Source organism: Manacus vitellinus, unplaced genomic scaffold (assembly GCF_001715985.3).
Source record: "Manacus vitellinus isolate BGI_N305 unplaced genomic scaffold, ASM171598v3 scaffold_1_pilon, whole genome shotgun sequence".
Classification (NCBI taxonomy): domain Eukaryota; kingdom Metazoa; phylum Chordata; class Aves; order Passeriformes; family Pipridae; genus Manacus; species Manacus vitellinus.
In genome coordinates, this window is record NW_021939396.1 from 12,347,950 (window position 1) to 12,373,253 (window position 25,304).

Sequence of the window (25,304 nt, forward strand, 5' to 3'; positions counted from 1 at the left end):
AGGCTTATATAGGCATCTACCTAAAAATAGTAGCAAAGCAATGTTTCTGTTCTGCAGTATTTAGCCTTGAACGACACTGGAATGGCCAATCTGATGTTAATTCAAAACATCATTAAAAAATCTAAGAGTTTTATATTAAAAATACTGATAAATCAGATTAGTATTCTGTAAAGAAATGCTGATTAATATCCCAGGCATTGTGAAATTCTCTGAGCTAAAATATCTTTGCTTATAGCACATTTTCCAGATGTGCTCTAACAGCTGTTGCCATGCTCAGAAAGAAAAGCCGACACAATTTTAATCATAGAACATGCAATTATCAGTATGTCTGATGGAGATTCACAATTAAAATACATTCCAGATTCTGTTAATGTTCATCAGTCTTATGTCACACAATAATCTGCAAGAACAAAATTATAAAAAGAGTGTATAATACGTATGCAGACAGCTCAACCCAGCTTTGTGTAAGTCTAAATGGCTGTAGTTCATCTGATACAAGAGGGAAATCACCTTCTTTGTCCACATGTTGCACAGGAGTGTAACAGTACTGGTCTGGCATTCCACAAACAAGTCAGCCAAGAGCCCCAGAAATGAGCATCTAGGTCTGCAATTCTGACTTCAGGCTTTCCTGCAGTTGATGGGCTTATAAATATTTCAATTTCTCTGCCACGTCAAAAGACACAGGTTCCCACTACAATCTTTTTACTCATTCAGACCATTCACAAAGTCTCTGTATATGCCTTTTTGCCTATATTCATAAAACTCATAAAAATGTCATAATCTTAATTACTTCCACCCACTAGCTAAAGTGGATCTGAATTTGCTAAGAGGTTATAAAATCATTAAGTCAATGACAGCATGACCACACAAGCCTCAAGAAGCCTGAAAAAACAAATTTATCTACAATGGATGTGGGAACCTTTGCTGCAGTCTATATCAATTGTATCCATACTGAATTATGGTCATGCTAATTTATTTGGAATAAAGAACAGAAGGGGAACAGGTTTTGTCCTTCGTGATGTATGCTGTTCTCTCTATCAAGGCTCTCTCACCCCTACAAACCTGCTAAAAATCAAACTATATGGAGGAGAAGTAGCTCAGTAAATTGGCATTGTACCCAGTGTAAGCTACAAATACAGAAGTCTAAGATAAAGTTATTGAGCATATATTGCAGTATACAAATCAAAAGTTTAGGCAGGAATTCAAAAAATGTGTCTGTGTTCATAAGTATTTATCAGGAGATAAATCAAATGGGTCAAAAAGGAATGAAATGCACCAGTGAATGCAATTATACTGGAGCCAATGCCCACATGAAGTTGTAAATTCTTTATCCCTTGGCATTGGGAAACAGGCTTCTCACTCAAAGTCCTTGATGTTTTTCCCTTTAAGTAACATTAATCACTTTACGTCAGCTAGTTTACATGATGACTGGAAAAGACCTAACATCAAAAATATTTCTATCACTAGAAAAGTTTTTCTCAAGAGCTGATTAGGAGAATTAGCTGACGGACAAATCCTGACCAGCTTGAGAGGAGAAGGGGAGGAGAGGGCAAATAACAAGGGTAAATGGGGAAACACTTTGACTCAATAAGCCTTCAAAAAGTTGACCCTCTTTCTACAACTTAATAGCTGAACACCAGAAAACGATTTTGTGTACATGAGTACATCATCCATACATAATTCCATGCATCGGTCAAGACTACCTGCCAGATTTTGCACAAGGGGCCACAGTCTGCTCTACCTGGAGAAAAACAATGCAAGATCAAAAGCATTTGAGCAATTGCCTGTGAACTGTAACAGGCATATGCAACCCTTTAATATTTACAAACTGATATCCATGACTCTTAGTCATGCTTACAACAAATAAAGACAGGCTGTATTTGCAAGCATGCATGCCAGAACAGTTTCCTGGGGGCTTGTCCAAACAGGAGTAGCTCCTAATTAACAACATGTAGGGACTCTTGCTCCAAACAGAAGTGCCTTCCTCCTCCGTAGTATGGAACAGGATAACCTGGAAAACGCTGCTTCTGATTTGCAGTGTGTTCAGAGCTATCTGGAACAATGCTATTTGTTGAGAGGTATTTTCTTTGGTAACTGTCAGAAAAGTCAAGATAATGAAAAATCTAAATCTTTGCCTAGAAATGAAGGATCAGGCACTAACTTGGGACAAAACTGCTCTTGCAGCTACATGAAACTTGCATTTTGTTTCCAACCAACAGGGACATTTTTATTTCCACCAGGGACATTACACAGTTTGAAGTTTCTTGCATCTTTTTCTGGACCAATGGATAAGGACTTAAGAGACAGTGCCTGCACAAGAGTTTAGCTTTACTTTTAAACCCAGAAAAGGCTAGCCTGCCGGATAAAGACAGTATATATACCACTAACTGGACCATGGTCCAAATATCTCACCCAGCTATTTCCCTTTATTAAGTCTAGTAGTTTGGGCTTGGCTAACAGATCTTCCAAAGCACTATCCAATCCTGATTTCTATGCATGAAAAGAACCCTGAAAACCTCCTGCTCTTCCTGGTAATTTTCTGAATAAATTATCTGCCATTTCCTAGTACATCCGATATAGTCCCTACATTTATCCTAGCAAGGCTCAGGAACAATGTGCAGAGAACAGGTTGGTCCCTGACACTCTAAATAGACAAGATGGTATGAAGACTTTCATATGGAGCTCCACTCATTCACCTTTTTTTACACTCCTGAAACAATCATACACACACATAAAAATGCATATATCACTGAATTGTAGAACAGTTTGGGTTGTGTTTTAGTTGTGGCTTTTAAAGGTCATCTGGTCCAACCTATCTGCAATGAGTAGACACATTTTCCACTATATCAAGTTGCTCAAAGCCCCTGCACCCTAAACTTGAATGTTTCCAGGGATGGGGCATCTACCACCCCTCTGGGCACCTTGTTCCAGTATTTCACCACCATCATCACAAAAAATTTCTTCCTTAAATCTAATCTGAATCTACCATTTTTTAATTTAAACCACTAACCCTTACTGTATTGCAAGAGGCCCTACTAAAAAGTAGGTCGACATCTTTCTTCTAAGCCCCCTTTAAGAATTGAAAGGCCACAATAAGGTCTTCCTGGAGCCTTCTCTTCCCCAGGCTGTTTTTCTGTTTTCACAAGAGGTACTCTATCCCTCTAATCATCTTCATGGTCCTTCTCTGGACTGACTCCAACACGTTGATGTCTTTCCTGTACTGAGGACCCCAGAGCTGGATACAGTACTCCAGGTGGGGTCTCACTAGAGCAGAGGGGCTGGATCCCCTCCCTTGACCTGCTGACCACACTGCTTTTGGTGCAGCCCAGAATATGATTGTCTTTCTGGGTTGCAATCACACATTACAGAGTCACAGAATCACAGAATATGACAAGTTGGAAGGGACCCACAAGGATTATCAAGTCCAACCCTTAGACCATCCCCAAGAGTCACATCATTGTCATGTCACGTCCATCTTTTCACCCACCACCACCCCAAGTCCTTCTCAGCAGGGCTGCTCTTGTTTTGTTCATCCCACTGCCTGTATTGATATAGCAGGGGTTGCCCTGACCCAGGCATACACCTTGCACTTGGCCTTGTTGAACCTTATTAGGCTCCCATAGACCCACTTCTCAAGCTTATCCAGGTGCCTCTGGATGGCATTCTGTCCCTCAGGTGTGTCATTCACTCCTCTCAGCTTGGTGTCACCTGCAAACTTGCTGAAGTTGCACTTGATACCACTATGTCACTGATGATGATAATAAACTGTACTGCTCCCAGTATGGACCCTCATCACCAGTGTCCATCTGGACATAGAGCCATTGACCACTACCCTCTGGATGTGACCCTCCAACAAACTCCTCATCAGCTGAACAGCCCACTCATCAAATCCATCTCTCTCCAATTTAGAGAGAAGAATGTTGTGGTGGACTCTGTTAAAGGCCCTTAAAAAATCCAGACAAATGACATCTGCAGCCCTTCCCCTGTCCACTGATGTAGTTATTCCATCACAGAAGGCCACCAGGTTGGTCAGTCAAGACTTGCCCTTCGTGAAGCCAAGCAACACATATATGGCTTGGTTTCAAAGTGTGTATAAATATGTGTATGTGCGCATACGTATATATATGATATATAGAAAAAAACATATATATGCAAATGACATACAATATTTTCATTATGATATTTTGCAGTATGTAATCATCTATACTATATGTCATATATATATCATCTATATCACAGAACACATCATTTAGAACAATATTTTTTTTTAATAGAAGGACAAAACACCAGAGATAATTTAAAATGGAAATTCTTAGCAGAATTTATTAATTATTGAACAATACACATTGATGTCGTAATTGGTCATGGCACAAAGCACGTCCTGCCTCAGAGTGCTCAACTGCTGCTGCTGAGTTCTAGCACACTCATGGGTTACTGCTGTGTTACACTTTGGTTTCAGTGACTATCCCAGATGGAGCACTACCAGTCAGCATTCACTGAACTACTACAATTCTATCAAATTTGGTAAACTCTGAACAAAACCATATTAGATCCCTTGCGAATTAACAGTGATATGCAAGAAGGCAAAGCAGTGCAAGTGTTTTCTGCCACTCTCAAATTCTTTCACAAGTTTCCTGTACTTGGAACTTCTGTAAGAGAAGGATTTACTTATTTCCAAGAAAAACAAGTCACAACATCCTTAGGGAGAAACATATACAGATAGAAAAAGTATCCTGACAAAGATGAGGACAATTCATGGTGGCTAAAGAACATGGGGGTTTCACACCTCTTCTCAAGGGTTATCACAGGTGTGCCACTGGCAGGTAGAATTGCCCCTTTCTGTTGGAAACAGAACAGTTTTGTATCTGCCCAGAGGTCATAAACTTTGGCTGTTTTCTGAACATAAGCATATGACCTGTCTACAGCATACAAAAGATGGCATTTTCCAAAGTGTCTCAGTGACTAAGAAGCATAGGTCCCACTGAAATTTAAACCTCACAAGTCAGTTGCAGACCCAATTAATTACAAAATAAATGAGCATAAGGCAGCATTTTTGTATATACACAGACCTAGGAAAATACAGAACTACTTGAAATGTCCTTTACACTAAACTTTTGCCACTGCACTGTCAGCAAAAAAATAAAATAGGTCATGAGGATATGAACTTTTTACACAGAGGCAATCATGAAGGTACTCTGTGATTGTAGTGTGTGTTGCTGGGACAAGCATTTCCAGTTGGGCTTGCCAAGTCTCAGCTGAAGTGTCAGCATTTCACCGCTGAATGTTCCTCTTTCTATTTATGCTTCAGCTCTGCAATCACTTAGTTTTGTTACTTGATATTCACAGGAGCTAGAATACCCTTTAAAACATGGGGTCATACTGGAAATAGGATGAAAATATTTCTGTGTCAGTAGCTGTGGCAGAGAAGGAATTCTAACATCTCAAATGGGGTTAGAGAGGTTGTCTTCAAAGCAGCTCCTGATACCAGTTCTCGTCACTGTGTTTATCTCCACTTTTTTGCCCACAGCCATGTAGTCAATGTGAAGAGATGCCAGAACACAGAGCCAGATAGAAAGACTTCGGGTAAACCATCTCTGGGTGCACTGCAGAGGAAATCCTAAAGCTTTCAAAGTGATGGTTCACCAGTGCCCCCGTGGCTTTAAATAAAACACTGTGGCTGCCTCTTTAATGAGGTCTTTTTTATGCATTCAGAAAGCACTAAGGTCACTAAGCCCACAACGAAGCATGCACAGGGACATCCCCAGTACTCATAACATTTTAGTAATACTGTTAGGGATCACAGCAAACTCTGGGGAACAGACACAGTCATGGCTCAGGGTCTGGGATGAAATCAAAATGATGTGTCTTGGAGACACTCTTTCAGCCCAGAAATTCAGGCCAGAAATTCAGAGCCACAGGCTCCCTTTCAGTACTCCAGACTGAAGAAAAATTATATCTGTGTGTTTGTAATAATCTGTCATAAAACTAGAGACCCTTTGTAAAAGCAACGCAAGCTGTGAAGCGGCTGATCCCCCTGCCTGCCAAGCCATTTCATGTGCATTTCACTTTTAAGTAAATTGTGTACAAACATGAATAATATACATCTACTTGCCTATGTGCTTGAATCTTGAGAGCTTCTGGCTTGCTGGAGAGCATAAAACCGTATTTTACAAAGATGAAAACACAGAATACAGGCAAGTTATTATTTCACCTGCCCCTAGTCATAAGGAAAGTGGAAGTCTGCCTGTCTCGCTCCAGTTGTTTGCTTTCTGGGCTGAAGCTGTCAGAACTCAGCAACTCATAGTTCTCCTTCTCTACAGAGAAGTCAAATATAACTGTGCTTCTCACTCATGTAGGATGAGCTGGGATGCACCATGGGATGCATGCATGCAGGTCTATGTGATACTACTGTGTGGATCCCCAAAAGAACTGATGGACTTTCCACTGAAGAGCAAGCCATCTTTGCTCATATCCATCAACTATATTTTCTCCACATTACTTTTCTGTGTCTCCATTGCCAGGATATTCTTAGGCTTACCAAATCAATAATAATTTTCTCAATGATGTCTTCCCAAATCTAAACTGAAGACTTCTACCATAAACCACTAAAATTTCAAAGTGCAGACCAGAAACCACAGGAGAACTGTTGCTATAGACATCCCTTGACTGGATTAATAGGGTAGCCATAAGCCCAGCACCTCTTGTAGACTTATGCTAAAATACCTCTCAATAAATGAATTATTTTATGGATAGCAAACTTAGGAAGGAGCAGTGTAGGTCTCAAGGGAGGCCAGTGAAAATCAATGAAATTTTTGTCAGGGAATGCAGACCTGTTATCTCAGTAACATGGCTGGAGGAGGAGAACTTTCCTTTGAATGCTAAATGGGCTAAACAGGGCAAGTACAGGTCAAAGAGCACAAGCCCTACTGCTACAGCTATTGCTGCTAGCACTGCCATTCAGGATCTTGGAGAGACAGACTGGGATCTGGGGAATAGGACGCTGAACTACAGGTCTGCATCACTGGAGTCAAGAAGAGGGGCTGCAGCAAGGACACAAGGGGCTGTGAGTACCAGAAAGCCTTGCTGTGTGAAAGCTCCTCTCTTGGATGCATCTTGTACCCCAAGGAGGTAGGGAAGCCAAAAGAAGCTACAGGTTGAGGTCCCTTATGCAGTAAGGCTGACATCTCTTCTACACTTATCCAGAGAGAAAAGCTGAGCATGACCTTGGTCATTTGCAGTGCGTGCAGCAAGTTTCAGACAGCCTGAGAAACAAGGAGGTCTTTTCACCCACCCATCTCTCAGCACATCTGGGAAGAGCAAACCTGTAATGCCCAGAAAGCACCACAGTACTGAACAGGTCTGCAGTGCAAACAGTAAAAGGGGGTGTTATCTGCCAGAGATAACCCAAGAAATCCATGGGAGAAGTGAAATCAGTCAAGTGCCTAATCTCAAGTGCAGTTTGGTATTTCTCCCACCCTGTCAATAAGTGACAAATAGTTTTGCTGGGACATTATATGGCTTTGGGTAATCTCTGAGCTCAAAGTCCTTCCAGGCATGGCTGCTCTCAACCTGAGAGCCGCATACATGCAGGAGATCTTCTCCCTGATATTTTATGCTTCTTAGAGGAGCACCAACTGTTTGGACTTCTTTCAGCAGTCTTTGGCAACCCTGCTTAAAGCAAAAAAAATCTGCCTTCATCATTAATAATGCTTCATACTGCAGTAGTATCCCAACTGCTTTTACCAAGTGTTTTCCATCGCTACACAAAACTCTTATCCAAATACTGTGCTGTGTAATCATGAACGACATCAAGCACAGAGTCAGTACCTGACAGGTAATAAAAGGAGTAATAAAATACTCAGTGTTATGTACTATTGTCAACAAACATGATTTTATATTGAGGCTACAACTCAAGGACTTTTTACTCATTTCCCACAAATATGTAGGTTCACTTTAAAATGAATGTAGATGCAATACTATTTCAATATACAGTAGGCTGTATTAAAACCATCAAACTTTGTTTATCTCTTTCCATTCTAAATTAATATCTTCCTTTTTTTCATCTTTAGTATAATTGCATTACTGGAATTTATTTTTATTTTGAAGGAAGCTGTGATAGTTTTAAGTGGAAAAGTACTCACTAAAAAAAGGCATTCTGTATTGAATTTCTTTTTTAAAAAAATCTTACAGCATTGTGGCACTGATTCAGTTTTTTACCTCCTACAGCTGGCATTACCACAATATGCAGGATGTTACACTGACAGAAGACGTGATGCAAGAGAGTTCTTTTCACTGTCTTCCAGAAGTTGTTGAAATCCAGTGGTTGACCACTAAACTGCAAAATAAAACTGGGATTGATTCAAATTTTTAAACACTTAAAGTAAGTGTTCCATCTGACTGGAATACCTAGAGGTGATTAAATTGTGCATAAATAGAAATGGAGGAACAGGTAAGACTATAAAATGTAAGGCTCTGCACTAACAACAAAATGCTTTGCTGAAAACTGGAAACTCAGAGTCTGAAAGCAACAGAGAATAAGAAATAGTTGAATATGCTGTAGTGAAACTTGCACTGACTACAGGCTGAAAACAGGCAGAAACCATATAAAAACCAAAGTCAACCTTAGGTTGTATTAACTGAGATGTTTCCAGGAATGATGTGAAGTCCAGTTGCTCATGTCATTGTATATGATACTACAGAACATCATCTAAACATTGTGTTTTGTTTATGCCATGTCATTCCAGAACAATGAGCTCAAATAGATGCAATGATGTAGGACTACTCTAGTATGAGAAATGATAAGCCAGTCTCATGACCAGAGAAAAAAAGATACTGGCTTGGGAGTCTGGCCTTATCTAGACAGAAAATGAGAAGAAGAGAATTGCTGTTGATAATCTTTCAAATGAGCTGAAAGAAGAGAGCAAGAAAAGCTATTTAAGAGACGCTGAGAGAATGTAAGAATTAGACAAAGTTTTGAAGAAAAATTTCCTAATTGTTACTTACAACAAGAACTGAAATGACTTTCAGAGGACTGTAATAAATATACTGAAAGATTAAGTGTTATAATATTCTGCAGAAGACCTTCCAGTCTAATGTTTTATAATTACATGATTTGCACTGCTATCTGCAAATGATCTTGGGAATACTACAGGAAGAAAGAGTATCAGAGGCTGGCCTTTGAAAGCACCATACCAAGACTCACAGCCTTTCTAAAGTCCTGGTTCATGTCAGCTGCAAAAAACAAAAGTTCAAATGCTGCCTATATTAAAACATTTGTTGTTTATATTAAAGCTTTTATTAAAAGTACATATGCAGATATACATTCTTTGTCTGTTTGCCAAAGCTCAGGAGCTGTAGGTATAACGAGAGATGTCCACATTTCTGAGCATGCTTCCTTGCTTTTGCCACGGGGTGTTCCTTTCATTTTTACTGTGCACACATGCAACAGTCCTTATGTGGCTGACTGGAAGGACAGGGATTAACTGGTCAGTCATCATCATACAGTCAACACCAAACTAGGGGCATGTTTTCCTGCAACATACAAAGGAAATCCTACAACCGTTGAGACATACAACTGTGTCAAGACATGGCTGGGGATGTGCTGTGAGGAAACCCCATCAGCTGGGTAGCAGCATGCAGAGAGGCCAAGGGTCTGCTCTGTTTCCTTGCTAAATCAAAGTGTAGAAGCCAGGAGGAACTGCAATGGCAGAGGATCCCTCTGCCAGCTCCACAGCCCACTCTGTATTTCACCCTTGGCTGAAGCCTCTACATGTCTGCACTCAGCTGGTTTTCCTGCCTTCACGTGCAACATCCACTCATCCTGTTGAGATCCAGATCACCAGGTTCGCAGGAACCTCCAGCCTCTAATCTGAGATCTTGTGAAGCTACCACAAAGAACCTGTCTACATAGTCATAGTCACCCTGGTCTTTTTAGTTTGGAATTTGTCTAATTTTATATAGTGGCATATGATTTTATTTTATTTATTGAAATAATATAGAGTATGCAATTATTAAAATGAAAAAATAAAAATAGGATAGAAGCCTAAATGGAATGATGTTACAGGCTTTTGGAGTTTCCTTAAGTTGCCTTGTTTGCTTAAGAAAAACATTGAGAGTAAAATATAAGCCAGTATGACCTTCACAGTCAGCTGGAGGCAACAAATCAGTGTAATCCTAATTAACATTCTGCTCATTTATACTTGTTCTTCTTAAAGAGAATCCTGTAATATCCAATAAGGTTTCACTGCAAATGCCAAACAAAAAAGAAGAAATAAATCACTATCTAGAGATGAAAAAATGAAAAATGTCTTGGAAATCTATTGATTGCCCCAGACTACACTGAATGACTTCCAAATGCATCTATGCAAATGGTAACAATGATTTTACTCAACAATTTTGCAACATAACACTACTGTATTCATTGTCTAAACACAGAAAGGATTGCTTTCTGACACAAACATTTTAATGACAAAACCCCACCTTATCTGCTTTAAATCTCTTTCTTTATCTAGGTCATACAAACACGTAACATGAAGAATTATGGCATATGAATTTAAGGGGATTATGTAATGGCATGAAGTTGCTCACTGCCTAAATTCTGGTAGGCTAATGAAGAACTTTATCATTAAGGAAAATGTATTAATAAAAATCCTAGTTAAATACTAATTCTATTTCAAAGATTTTCCTTTTGCAAAAATATAGCCTGAGGATGGTTTTGTTTGATTAGCTCAGCATTTTTCTACACCTCATATATGACATGAACAGATACACAGCTGTGGCATAACCACTCTTTATGAATAGTTCCTTCTGTTAGGATGCTATCAAGGATCTTGTCCTGTTTGATTAGGCCTTGTCAAATGCTCACAAGTAGATAACTTTGAAAAGATAAATATTACAGAAGCAATCTTCCTCTGCTCTTAAGATTAAATGGAAATTTTCCTTTAAAATAATAAATAAATCCACAAGGACCCCAAAGAAATTCTGTTGCTCTACTGAACATCTTGCTCCCATTGCTGGGCATATGTTTGCCATTTCTCTTTCTAGGCAAAATTCTCTCTCCAACATGCAGAAAGGTCAGTGAACAGGTATTTATGTACTCTGACAATAAATTCAAACTGTGACTTCTTACTGCTTTAATAACTCAGAACATGCACCCTGACCCTTATTCACCAAGTAATGGCATCAGCTTTATGTACGCATCAGCCTAAGTAGAATGCTGCTGGATTTAGATTACAACAATATGGTTATGTTTACAACATACTCCATACTTTGTCTCGGGCCTCAACTTGAATCCAAAACATATGTTGCACAGACAGTTAGAGATAGGCTTTAGGTGGGTAACAGGACAAGAGGACCTGAGTGGTTCAGACTCAGATATTCACCTATCATCGGTATAAATGGCCCAACACTGTGTGTTAATCCTATTCATTTACTCAAGACAAGCCCTGACATAACCTGTCCTCAAGAAGGGCAAGATCTGTAGGAGCTTGGCTATGGTTACTCTTCAAATGGTTTCAACAAGCACAGGTGGGCAGGCAGACCACAAGTGCTTCTTGTTGGAGCTGCCCAGACATATGGATACCAGAGCACGTGCCAAGGTTTCATCCATTATTCACCCTGACTTTCAGAGCACAGTACAGTGCTAATTAGGTCTTAATTTGAATGTAGCCAAAATGAGCTTTATGAATGTTGAACTATAGAATCATAGAATCACAGAAATGTTTATCTTGGAAAATACTTTTAAGATCATTGAGTCCAACCCTTAACCTAGCACTGCCAAGTCCATTATTAAACCATGTCCCCAAGTGCCACATCTACACATCTTTTAAATACCTCCAACAGCGGCGACTTTATCACTTCCTTGGGTAGCCCATTCCAATACTTGACAACACTTTCCATGAAGAAATTTTTCCCAGTATCCCATCTAAAACTCCTCTGGTGCAACTTGAGGCCATTTCCTCTTGTCCTGTCATTTGTTACTTGAAAGAAGAGACTGACATTCACCTGGCTACAACCTCCTTTCAGGTAGTTGTGTACAGTGATAAGGTCTCCTCTGAGCCTCCCCTTCTCCAGGACAAACAACCCCAGCTCCCTCAGTCACTCCTCATCAGACTTGTGCTCCAGACCCTTTACCAGCTTCACTGCCCTTCTCTGGACATGCTCCAGCACCTCAATGTGCTTCTGGTAGTGAGGGGCCCAAAACTGGACACAGAATTTGAGGTGTGGCCTCACCAGTGCTGAGTACAGGGGGACAACCATTTCCCTACTCCTGCTGTTTCTGATACAAGCCAGAATGTCCCCACAGCCTTCTTGGCACACTGCTGGCTCATGTTCAGCTGGCTGTCAACCAGCACCCCCAAGTCCTTCTCCAATGGGCAGTTTTCCAGCCACTCATTTCCAAGCCTGTAGCACTGCATGGGGTTGTTGTGACCAGAATGCAGGACCTGGCACTTGGGCCTTGTTGTACCTCATAAAATTGGCCTTGGCCCATTGATCCAGCCTGATCAAATTGCTCTGCAGGGCCCTCCTGCCCCCTGGCAGATCAACACTTCTGCCCAACTTGGTATCATTTGCAAACTGACTAAGGTTGCCCTCTATCCCCTTGTCCAGGTTGTCCATAGAGATTAGAAGATTTCAGTCCATATGTAAGCAAGCTGTGCATATATGAACTGCTGAAACTGCAAAAGGTTTGTGGTCACTAAAGACATGAAACCACTGATCAAGAAAAGCCACACCTTTTGGTGCCTTTTCCTACAGGTTTGTCACTCTCTGAGGTGAAATACTGATATTTTACATAAAGACATGTGCTGTCTACAGTTTTTAGCCTACAAGCAAAATTTCACAATTTCCAGTCCACGGGAACTTGTCTTTAGCCAGTATATGTTAAAATAAGGTTTTCATTCCATGTTTATTGTGCTTCTCTTGAATAGTTTATGCAACCTTTTTTTCTTCCTCCTTTGGCCCAATAATGTGTTTCCCAAGAGTACTGTTGTTACTGGCCTCATGCAAACTCAGATGTTCCATATTCATCAGTAAAGAAAGCAATACAGAGTACAAACATATTTCATGTGAAATTATGTAGGATATGCTGTTTCAGCTGGTGTTGATTTACAGATTCAACCACAAAAAAAGTCATATGAAGTTCTTAATATATTATATTGGAGCAGCTCTAACCCCTCTGTAACCGAACAAAGTGAATGAAAGCAATTATCTTCCAACCACCCATATTTGATTCCTTACAGTAGGACCAAAGTACAGCACTTGGAAAAACCACCACTTTATAGATAACTTAAATGGCTGGATTTTCCCCCATTATGAAATACTTTTAAAGGATCTAGGCCTTGCAACATTGTGATAAAGCACAATAGCATACAGAGAAAGCAAAAATCCCATTGTTTTGTGTGTGCTGAAAGAAATGTTATTATTTTTAACAAGGTGGGATAATGGTTGGGTACATGCTTGATTTAATTACGTCTTTGATCGCATCTGTAAAGACAAGGGAATATATCTCATTACATTCCAAATGGATTACAGGATGAGACATGCCACGCCAAGGGAGGAAAGTGTTAACATTTCAAACACTTTCTTCTCCCTCAACACATGACTGAAAGCCCTCTTTCCACAAGCAAAGTTGGAGCTGCAGGACCATGCACAGGAACCTGCGCACACAAATGAACTCTGAAAGTGGTCCCTTTGTGCACAGTGTGAGAGGATCTAGAGGGCTCAATCCATCTTTAGCAACACTGGGCAGGCAGAGAGAACAGAGAAGCAGGTGGCTGTCCCTGAGATTACTGTTCCTCATGTAATGCCAACACTACACAGCCAGCAGGATTTCTGGCACTGTGACCTACTGACCTTCCAGCACGTATTACTCTGTACAATGTCTCCAATCTTTTCTCTATTCTCATCCTTCAGGGACTGTTAAAAACCCACCATGTCCTAACCATTTGTACTTAGGTTTCTGTCCCCCAAGTTCTTAAGAAATAAATCTACAGATAACCTTACAGACACCTTGAAAAGCAATCTTGGTGGTCGGAAGAGTTGTGATGTTGGCATCTCATGAATCTCACATGATTTGGGGTGAAATCCTGGCCTAACTTAAGACAGTGAGGTCAAGGGAGTCAGGCTGTCACCTTCAAATCTTCCTAAAAATCTCAGTTGAAATAGAGATATTTCAAAAGTTCTTAGACATTCATTTGGGAATGGATACATTTCTCATCCTTAAATTTGCTTGAAAAGCTGGACAATGTAAGAGCGACCAGTGGTACAAACTAACTTATCTGATTTTGCACTGAAGTAGTTAAAAGGCATTCTTAGAAGCCCTGCCACCAATTCCACTGACCAGACAATAATACCTGGTTATCAGCCAGTAACAAAAAGTTGATAATATTAGCCACCATAGCTTAAAGAAGACATCACACTCTGCCTTCATGAAATACGCAACTGGAAGGGATCTCTAGAGGTCATCTGGTCCAACCTATACTGAAAGTATATCCAGTTAGTACAAGTTGCTCAGGGTCATGTCCAGGCAAGATTTTAATACTTCAGAGCTTCTCTGGGCCCCCATTCTGATTTTTTACTTACCCTTATGGTGAATAATTCTTTCCAAATATCTAATTAGAAAGACCCTTGCAACCTTTGACTATTGCCTCTTGCACCATCCCTGTGCACCTCAGAAAAGACTCTCTCCCCTTTTGCCTATATCTTCTCATTTTAGTAGTTGCAACCAGCAGTAAGATCCCTCCAAGCCTTTTCTTCTCTAGGCTGAGCAGACCCAGCCCTCAGCAGTTCCTTGTACATCACTTGCTCCAGCTCAACCCTACCCTGAGAGCCAGCCTTCCTTGGGTCTTCCTTCTTGTATGAAGACACCTTTTTCCTATCTATTTTAGAGACTTGCATAATTTTGCATAAATTACAGACAAAGAAATAAATCTTATTAAAATAAGCATCTAATAAATTTTGCTTTATTTTTTCTGTTTGGTGGGCTTTTGAGAACCCCCTTTCATTGCCTCATCTAACTAGACATGCATAGTATGATACCAGTGGCTCCTATTCTTCTCATCACAGAGATGTACTTATTAACCTCATTTAACCTCATCTATTTCTGCCATTTCCCAAAAGACTTTAAAGGTCTGAGTTTGTCCAAATGCTATAAGTTTTGAAAATACTTTAATTGTCCAAGACAAGTCTTTAGGCTTCTAGACCCAAATCACTCTCAAAATGGTATTTGTATGATCTCTTTTGGGATTTGTACATGATAATGCTACTTTGAGCTTCTTCCCATCACAATCTCCCTCTGTCTGCACTGACCAAGCAGCAATTTAGCAGTTTAAGCTAGGAATTACTCCTTCTACATCTTAGAAAAAAAAAATTAATTTCAGCTAGAGGAAAGTATAAGTTAATTACATCCTGAGCATCAGGAAACAATTAATAGCTTTCTATTATATCACCCTGATTTCTATGCTATACAAACAATTATATGCTAGTGCAGAAACGGATGTATGATTATCAAGACAAGGATCTTTTCTGAAAAAAATGAAAGGAAATTTTTCTACCACTGACAATCAGCACTATAAATAATGCTTAGCTAATATCTTTTCAAAATTCATTTCCATTATTTGCAATGCTAACTCTGAGTGATGCATCGGCTGCATGTTGTCAGATTCTCCTTCCAAAGAGGATAACTGTAAACAAATGTTGGACTCTGATTCCTCAGATAAGCACTCACAAATTCAGGTTCCTGTGAATATTTAGTAATACGCACCGGAATTAAATTAAAAATCATTGTTTTTACTAACCATATTGTAATCATGCCTTGCATTTGGTTTGCCTCTTGAATCAGAGCTGAGACTGGCTTGTGAAAACACAAAGGAACACACAGGCTTGCTTTAAGAAGCCCCAATGCTTTGAAGACATGGGCCGCAATGCGAAGAGCAACGGATATGACACACAAAAACTTCTTTCAACTGCCAATAAACTCATTTGGTCTGATATGCAAGAAAGTGGTGCAGACACAGAGCCAGCAAATTGTACAACAGCTCAGCTGAACACTAATGGAAACACTACAGAAAACACCCATTTTGGCAACAGCACTTAGTGTGAGAAGCAAGGGAACAAACCCACACAAACCTCCACAATGCCAAGTCAAAGGCTACTGTGCTAAATGGCCTCTGTGTTACCGGGGAGTGGGACAATATTCCAAAACCAGGTACAGAATATAAGGCTTGTAAAGGATAAATATGATAGTGGTGTTTACCAGCAGAACAACCTTGGTCTCCACAGATTCCTCACACAATGCCCCTTCCAGGACAGCTAAACCTCTCCCCCAGAACAAGTTCTGTTCCACGCTCTCCTTCCCTATTATTTTCCACCTCAAGGCTTCTTCTATGCTGTCCTTGACAAACATCATCTTGGAGAGATAGTTGCCACAGCTCTTGATCAGAATAAGTGTCCATCTCCCTGATTCCTTCTACTGCCTCCTCCTCTTCTGCCACAATAAATGCAGTATTACTGTACTTCACTTTCAAGCTCCCATCTTTGCTATCGCCATCTCTTAGGTATGTTGGCTTTTGCTCTGACCAGCCATTTAGTTACAATTTTGTAATTTGGTTTTTTATCTTCAAGTGAGCATCTCTGTGCTTGCTGCCTTAATACAGGAGGCACCCTCAACCAAACAGCCATAGGGCTGTCTGGATGGAGTCACCCAAAACTCGCCCAGCATTGCTATGATCTCTACCAAACACCTGACATGTAAACAAGGGTCAGGCAGGGGAAGAATGGATGAAAGGGGTGAGAAGGGGCTCCTGGACTGGCAGAGCTGTACTTTAATATCAGAAATTGATTCCCTGAGAAGTCAATCTCACTGTGGGGTCCTCCAGTAAAACGTGGGGTCTGTGGAGCTCCTCACTCCCTGACCCCAGGCCAGCTGACCTTACCTGTTACACTGCCATTGGTGCTGGTTTGACATGACAGTAACCTGTCTGAGCTCCCCAGACTGCTCATCTTGAGCTCAGGCACTCACTAGCCAAGCAGCAGGATCCTCAGTCCAAAGGAATTGGGCTGCTCTTTTCTGCAGCAGCAGCAGCTAGACAGATCAGCTCAACATCGCTGTAAAACCCACAGCATGACCTACCCCTGAGGCAGGTCAAAAAACTCTCATCTCCCTGCAAACTCCTGTGACACAGCTGCAGTAGCTCAGGTACTCACCTACACAATTGCAAGGAAATGGGCAATTACAGCCTTGCTCTGTGAAAACCCACTTCTATATTCTCTGAATTAACAAGCCAAACCAGGAACACTTTACAATTATTCCAAACTTCACCTTTGGGATCTGAATGCATTTACTGGATTGAGGCACTGCTAAGACACAAACTATGAAGACTATAAAAGGCTGATAATTAGGTTGGGGTTGAATTCTGAAGTAGTGCTGTCACATTGGTAGCATTGGGATATGCTGGTCATACAAATTACATAGTAAAAATTTCAAAACATATGAAATATCAGTGTTTGTACCTCCATTCATGCACAATACCATGATAAGAGCAGAAGTAAAGGTAAAAGCCTTGAAAAAGAAAAAGCCTTGGCAAATTGCAAACTTAGTTTCTGTTCCTGTCAGGTAACAATATGCGCATTGGGCACCTAAACTCAACATGATTTTTATAGTCTGGCTTCTACTGGAGTCTGAAATTTTTAAATGGGAATCCAGCAAATTAAGCCCTGGAGAGATTGCCAAGCAAACCCAGCAGTGGGTTTGCTGCCACTATTTCCCTCTCCCTGTCCTTGACATGTGTTTCTGCTGGCTCCTTTACCCCAGTGCTGGCACTGGTCTGACTTCATGCTGAACCTGTTTAGAAAGTTAAATTTTTCTTATTTGGCTTCAGCTGCTTCAGTTCCCTGAACTTCTGATCCCAGACGAACACCAGTGCGAAGTGCAAGGGAAGAGATAAGAGTGGGGCAGAGGCAGCCTGCGGTTGGATCTGCTGTATCAGTAAACCACAGCCTTAAACTGTACGTGCTTCAGTGACATGGGGGAAGCCAGGACCCACTTCTCCCCCTGTACTTCTTCAGAAAACGCTTTTATGTGGTCATGTGGTAAATTGGTTTGTAAAACTGACCCAACTGAAATACCAGCCTTCCAAAAGCCCTGCTGATCACTCCCCCGGTGCAGGTCACCACATAGTGATGGGTCCAGAGGTGCTTAAGCCAGTCCAATGAGGGGAGGGACAGGGGTGGGAACCAGGAGGCAGAAACACCTATTTAATTCTGGTGGTTTATACATTAAAATTACTTAAAATATATGGTTTATATGTCCTGATCTTGCTTAAGGAAACAAACCAACAACCCATGATTAACATATGAAGTGCATCCTTCCCTCAACAAATGTCAGTGGTTCTGCTGAGACTTGAAGCTTTGTAGTTTCTGTCTTTATTAACATTTAGAGCCTCAACACAGTTCTTCAAGGACCAGCTACATGAACCAAACCCGATTAGCTCTTGCTTCTTCCCCAGCCTTTCATCCCCTTTGCCAGTTCTTCATCAGTTTAATCTCTTCCCACATAAGTATATTTTGGAGAGATGACTGGCCCTGAACATATAAAAAAGGTGTCTTTGAGTTAGCAAAAGGACTCATACAGGTCTGCTCTGCCAGGATGACAGAGGCAAGAGAGTTAACAGAACCATAATACAACAGTTATGAAAACAAAAAGCAGAAACTCAGGAGGATCTGGAGCCTCAGGTGAGAGCACACCCCAAGCCCAGAGCTACCACCAAGCCTGCACTCAGTGCCTGGAAACTTAGTGACAGGATGAAGAAGCCTATGTCAGGAACTTAGATGGACTGCAGATAGGTTAATATTTGCTGCTGTGACATCATCTTTCATTTTTTTAAGTTCTACATCACAGAAAGCACTGAAATACTGGGAGTTTTACAGAATTTACAGTTTTACTTCAAAAAGTACTGGAGTCTACAGATACAAGAAATACCTCAATGAAAATGAGATATACTGATTCCTCCCTAGTCTTTGTCCATCTATCCAATAGTGAAAGCTGTTTGACCTTCCTCCTGGCTTCAGCCTGTACTCTCACTTTACCCATGTGACTTTGGAGGGAGAAAAGGGCAGATCCTTTCCTGGACACAGTATCCAGAGCTCCCTATCCATCCCGGTACACAAAGTATCCTTTCTGCATCTCCACACTTGGGAGTTATTTTTCTCTGTGCTTTCCAGATGCCACTCTTGGGCTGTGTCTGACCTTCCAAACCAGAAATCCCAATCCTGAGTCCCACTTTGGTGGCTTCACACAGATCATCCCTCACCGTCCAGAACCCATCAGTGCTGTAAGAAACCACTACCAACTTCAGCCAAGATTTGTGTTGCAAGGGCTTCATTCTTCTTCAGAGCATATAGTGGCTCCCTGTTGGGACCTGATAAATAGCTCAGATTCCAAGGCACTATTGCTACACAAATAGTAAATAATAATGGCAAGTGATAGGAGGATTTCTCTGTCATGGTGCCAGCCTAAAGCCACTACTCCCACAGAAGCAGGGATCATGAAGTAAATGCAAATTTAGACTGATTTTGGCATATTCATTCTGCTGTCCCTGTATGACCATCAACATGGAAAAAAGTTTCCTTCGCTTCTTCATAGGCAGCCACTCTAACATAAAATGAGTAAAAAATATTCTTGCATGTGCTACACACATCAGCTTGCCTTGCACTGCATCTTCATTTCTAGAAATGTTGAATAGCCACAATTTTACTGAAAAACATGAGAAACTGAGATTTCTGGATCAGGAATCATGTATATACATGGCACTTGTCATTAGAATTAGTATAAATGGGCAAGATTGAAACACATGAGAGGGTGTATCAAGTATCAAAGATTCTAGAAAAAAAATAACAAATTTCAGAAACACATGCTTTTCTATAAAATGATAATAATTTATACTAATTAAAATATATAATTGAAAGTGTTGTGATAGGGTAGAGTTAGTGGGAAATCTTGATTTCAGAGCATTTCATTTCGAAGCTTTACCCACCTTCACTTTGAAACCTTTTCTTTCAGTGTATCACTCTGATGGAACCTCACAGAGAAGATTGCCAGTTTTTCGGTTACTTGAGTTTGGAAAACAAACTGATGAAAATTAAATTATTTGAACAGAGGATACTGGAGCACTCTATTCCACAGAAATCTGATGATACAGTTTCCTGTGTTCTATCCACCCTGAGGAAGTCAGCAGACAAGGGCTTTCTCAAGTGAGACGACTGAAAACTACTTTTTTCAGGGCTAGTTTTGAACCCAATCAGTATCTCTTGGCTAAGGGAAATGGAACTGCTGGTGAAGAACTAAGGTGGTTGCAAGAAAAAGATGCATGGGGTACAAAAACATATCATCCCCTTAGGTGGAAGTACAATATTGAGTTGGCTCAGGCAGATTACAAAATCTCATCCTAATGAATTCTGTCTCTTCAAATGTCATAAACATTTGTTTAATATCTGAAGATCTGTCAGGAGCTGATGAAAAGAAGTGCCCTCTAGACAGTTGTATATCTCAAATCCTTACGTTTCTTTTAGAGTCTAAGCTTACACTAGAGTGTTAACACACTTTCAAACACAGTGATAGCATTTAATAAATTATGTAACTCTACAGTTTATATAATTCTATATCATAGCAATACATTAACACTAAGGGTCTTTTGACATCGTTGCTCTAGAAACTGTTACTATTATGTGCCCTGGGCTCTTTGAACCTTAGAGTGCCAATATACTTTCAATCCTACCATTATGAAAAAGAGTTGATTATTTATTGCTCAGAGTAAAAAAAACTTACAGATGTAGATCCATGACTCTGAAAGTTATGCACTCCACTTTGTGTTCTTAAAGTGATAATGTTCTACTGAAAACTGGTTTGGTCTTACAGCTTCAAAATTTGTAGCTGTTTACCAGGTAAAACATCTTTTGTAAGACAAAACTCATAAAACAAACTCTGATAAAAAGGCAAACAAATTTCTGTTGAATCATATCTTGACTTTTCTCTCTTTTGAAAGGATGAAAAATCTCTAAGAAACATGCTTCAGATTTCCTCAAGCAGAAAGAAAGATGATGCTGAATTATAAGAACTATTCTATCAAAATCATTGGCTCATCTAACAAGTCTCATAATTATTTACTCAACTATTTAACAGACGTATGAATTGGGAAAGGTGTTGCTTCTTGTGAAAGCTGGCGATAAAGAGTCTGCAGAGACATTAAGTGTCATTCAAGTCACACATACTATAGAACTGCACTATATTTACAGTGGCAATTTCTGATCTAAAAAAAAAAAAAAGGGAAAAAAATAAGTCATTCTTTCAATATTGCTGTTTGGTCAACTGAAGGCTGAAGACCCCTGAATTACCAGGCACATTTTCTGCAAGAAATGTATCTCTTGGGAGATATACAAGATTTTGGTGACAAGCTGGCATCAAGAAACAATTAGGAGATAAGGAAGATTTCAGACACCCCTAACTTGTAAGACAGGCAGCCAGCATGTATATCAAAACATGCCCACTGAAACTGCTTTTGGTTGCCAGAGGGCAAGATCAGCTCTAATCAAGTTAATACTCAAACCCAGCGAGAGATAATACTTTAATCCTTCTGCCAAACAGTGCTGAAATGGGTACAACCTGTTGCCTTCAACGAGGAGGGAAATGAGCTTGGAATTGCTCTGCTTCTGATAAAATTCTTATCAACTTCAGTAGCGCTGTTTTATGTTCTCGTTGTTACGCTTCTAACAATGACTATCCAAAGCACTAAGGATGTGACACCTTTCTTCAGGCACTCCCAGCAAGGCCAAGGAAGCCCAGGGACATTCATTTACCAGGGTTGTACCAGGCAGGGATTTGCAGGCAGGGATGTAGCAGGATGGAGGCTTCAAAGGGCTTTCCCTGTTCCAAGGAAGCTGAAAGCCCCATGATCCTCTCAAGCACTGCTTGCAGTTTCTTCAGGGGACAGTTCCATACTCGTTACTTCCATCTCTTCCTCAAAAGAGAGTGCACCACTGAGCAGCTACAGGGTCTCTGAATCTGCAGCAGAACAGAGGAAGAGCTGGGGTTTTGGATGGTTGGAGCTCTTAGGCAGCCAGAGCCCCTGCAGTTTGTCCTTGCAGGGTCATCAGTGCCTGCAAAGCCCACAGCCTGATCATGCCCACCCCAGCTCTCGCTTTGCTCTTCCTACTTTCTCCATGGCAGCAGAAACTGCCAAAGGATCTGTTCTGATATGTACCACTCAAAATTCAAAGGCTTGCCGGGACCCAAACTTCAGAAGTCCTCACTTAAAAAAAAATGTTTCTATTAACCAAAGGTAGAGTTATACATTTGCTCAGACAGCTGCTGTGTATAGAAGCAAAGGACACTATTGGATGTAAAACTTTAACATGTTAGCTAAAATATACCACCTATGGACATCATAGCCTATGCCAGCAGCCAGCTTCCTGGGTGCCAGCTGACATAGCACACCTCTGGGCAGAGCTCCTGAGCTCGCAAAGGTGAAACACACATCACAAGAAACCAAGGGACAGGAACAAGGAGAAAGAAAAAACCTCTTTGGCCTCTTCCTTTCCCTCCCCTAACCACTGTGCACTTGCCTAATGAGGGGAAAGGGACACGGGGCTTCCATCCCCACCACCGGCATTGCCAGTGTGCAAAGCCAGGCTTGCCAAGGTGCATCTCAAACAGCTTTAGCTCTCACTACATCAAGTCCTTGCCAGAGAGGGACAGATGTGCAAGAGGCCACAGGAACGAGAGCTATGAGGCAATGCATGAGGCTGGGGCGAGATCGGCAGTAGGAACTTTGTAAGGAATTTAAATTAAGCAGCTCTGGCAAGTATTTAGATACACGTGCTGTTTGGTCTAGTACAAGTGTGCTTTAAATACCTACATTTGGTTGGGTTTGTGTAACACTATGCTCACAGTTTCACTTTACACTTTTACTCCGAAGTTATGTATCCATCTTGTAGTATACAACACTTGATCACACGCACTTTCACCCAAATACACACATAAGCACCTGTCTGTCTGCATCACTCCCTCTGGGGGCTAATCTTGCAGTTGTAAGCATCACTAAGAATAGAGTACAGTATGTTTCCTTGAGTGCATGTGTGTGCTGGTTTTCTATCATCTGTTTGCCTGCCCCAAAGGCTGCTGATATAGCCTGCCTTTGATCCTGAAAACCTGCCACATTTTCATTATACACTTATCTTGGACAGGAAAAGGAAAACTTCTTAGTGGGGTTGGCTAAAACTTGTCTACTGGCCAGTTTTCTATCACTTATTTTGTGGCTTTTATTGACTAGAGAACTGAAGAAAATGAACTTTTTGCATAGAGTGTCCCAACAGAGAAACAAAACAAACTTAATACAAAATTGGGGGAAGATAAGACAGTTTTTACAATACAGTTCCAGCTCACTCAACAAGTCACTGATATGCAAATGGGAGATTTTGCCTCTTCTCCACCACCTCTTGTTCTTGGTCCTGGCTTCACATTCCCACCACCTATCTTCTGGGGGTTCTGGAAGTCAGCAGATCAGAAAACTAACCTACCCACCTGATCACCACATTGGATCTGTTTTCAAGAAGTGCAAGAAGTACATGAGCAGGCACAAGGGAAGAGATGGGGCTACACTACTGGGGAGCAGGAAAAGGAGCGGATCCTCCCGTTCAGCAGTAGCCAGACATTATGCACAGACTTGATCAGGTACCCACAGTCCCAGCATATTTAGGACACATCTTACAGATTTGCAAAGGAATGTCCATAGGTAACCTCACAGGATGGCAAATAATTATTCTGTATCTGCAGATAACCCTGCCCCAAAAAAGCACCGTGTTTCATGACCTTAATAAATAAAATTACAAATATCATCCTTCATTGCAATACTAATGAGCTGATTCTAGAACCCAGATTTGTTGATGTTTTCTCAGTCTTCTCCTTAGGGAAAGATTCCAAAGTTTTTGTTCTTACATTTAACTATGAGGTATACAGAAAGATTAATATGATCTCCATAAAACTTTTGTATTAACTTTAATCCTTCAACTTCTAGGAACCACAGGATTCTCATTTGGCACTTGGATGCAAAACTTTGCACCAAGTCCACCATGCAGAGCCTGTGCCAGTGCACTCTTGTCATCCTAGGTTTCACTTCAGGCTACTTTGAAGCCGAATCTCAAGCTTGGAGCAGACACTGGTGTGTACCAGAACCAGAGGATCAAAACAACATTTACTTCGCAACCACGGGCGTTACAAGCTGTCAATGCTCCTTACCTCGTGAATGCAACAGTAACAGTATCTGTACTAGCAGCAATGATGGCACCTTCCAAATCAAAGAACATTTCTATCACTTTGCAGTGTTTTTTCAGGCATTTGAGCAAAAAGATTTTAAAAAAGTAGATCAGAAAGGCAAAAAATATTCAAGCAAAAACTACTAGGAAAATATTTTTACAATCTCCTTCTAGTTAATCGTACAACATAATATAATGGGAAATTTCTTCCTCAATCACAAGATGTTTCATCACCAAACTGAAAGCATTAAAATTTCTTTTTCTCCTCTCTAGTGTATGTGTACAGCCGGCACACTAAATACATCACACAAGTTAAAAATTAACTGAGTCAGGCATTTTTGTTCAAGGTTCCTGTGCTGCGCACAACTCCAGTCACAAAGCACTGTTAATTACTGCTGGCACTGACAGTAGGGATCCCCTTCCATCTGCTGGGACCAGCTGATCCAAAATAAAAACAAGCCCTCAGAGTAAGGCGCAGCTCTGCGAGGTCAGCGCCCGGCGCCGCTGCCAGCGCCGGTCCGCACCGGGGCCGTGCGGGAGCGGTGCCTTACGCTCGGCTGGGCTCCCTGTGGGGTGCTCAGACACTTTATCGCTTATGGTTTCTTCGGGGGTTTTAATCTTTAAAGACGCCACACTCCTTCTGCATCGCTTGATGCCTTTAGTGACGCAGCAGCCTCTCCCCAGCCGCCTCCCGTTCCACACAGGGAAGCAAAGGTGCCCACGGCAGAAGCGCTCTGGGCGGTGCTTTACCTCCCTGGGCTCACAGCACTGGCTGCGGCCCCCTTGTCCTGCTCGCTGCTGGAAGCGGGGCCGGAGCCCCGGGACGCGATGGAAGCAGGGCAGGTGCTCCGGTGCAAGGAAAGCCCGCGGGGACAGACCCTCGCCCTCCGACCCGCAATCCCCCCTCCCCAGCCTCGCCGTCAGCGGGGCTGCTGCTAACCCCGGGTACTCGTCCCCGGCAAAGCGGGAGGAAGGCACCGCTTACCGGAGCTGCTCGC

The 25,304-nt window shown here is 41.3% G+C and overlaps 2 protein-coding genes across 2 annotated transcripts in view; one reads left to right on the top strand and one right to left on the bottom strand.

Annotated features, from left to right (window-relative positions):
* DEPTOR (DEP domain containing MTOR interacting protein) overlaps positions 1-24,357 on the bottom strand; it is a 74,242-nt gene extending 49,885 nt beyond the window's left edge. The window contains exon 1 of the mRNA XM_029959271.1: positions 24,290-24,357. Coding sequence (XP_029815131.1) covers positions 24,290-24,357 — 68 coding nt within the window. The remainder of the gene's footprint in view (positions 1-24,289) is intronic.
* A 601-nt stretch (positions 24,358-24,958) lies between these two features.
* DSCC1 (DNA replication and sister chromatid cohesion 1) overlaps positions 24,959-25,304 on the top strand; it is a 26,975-nt gene continuing 26,629 nt past the window's right edge. The window contains exon 1 of the mRNA XM_029959272.1: positions 24,959-25,280. Coding sequence (XP_029815132.1) covers positions 24,959-25,280 — 322 coding nt within the window. The remainder of the gene's footprint in view (positions 25,281-25,304) is intronic.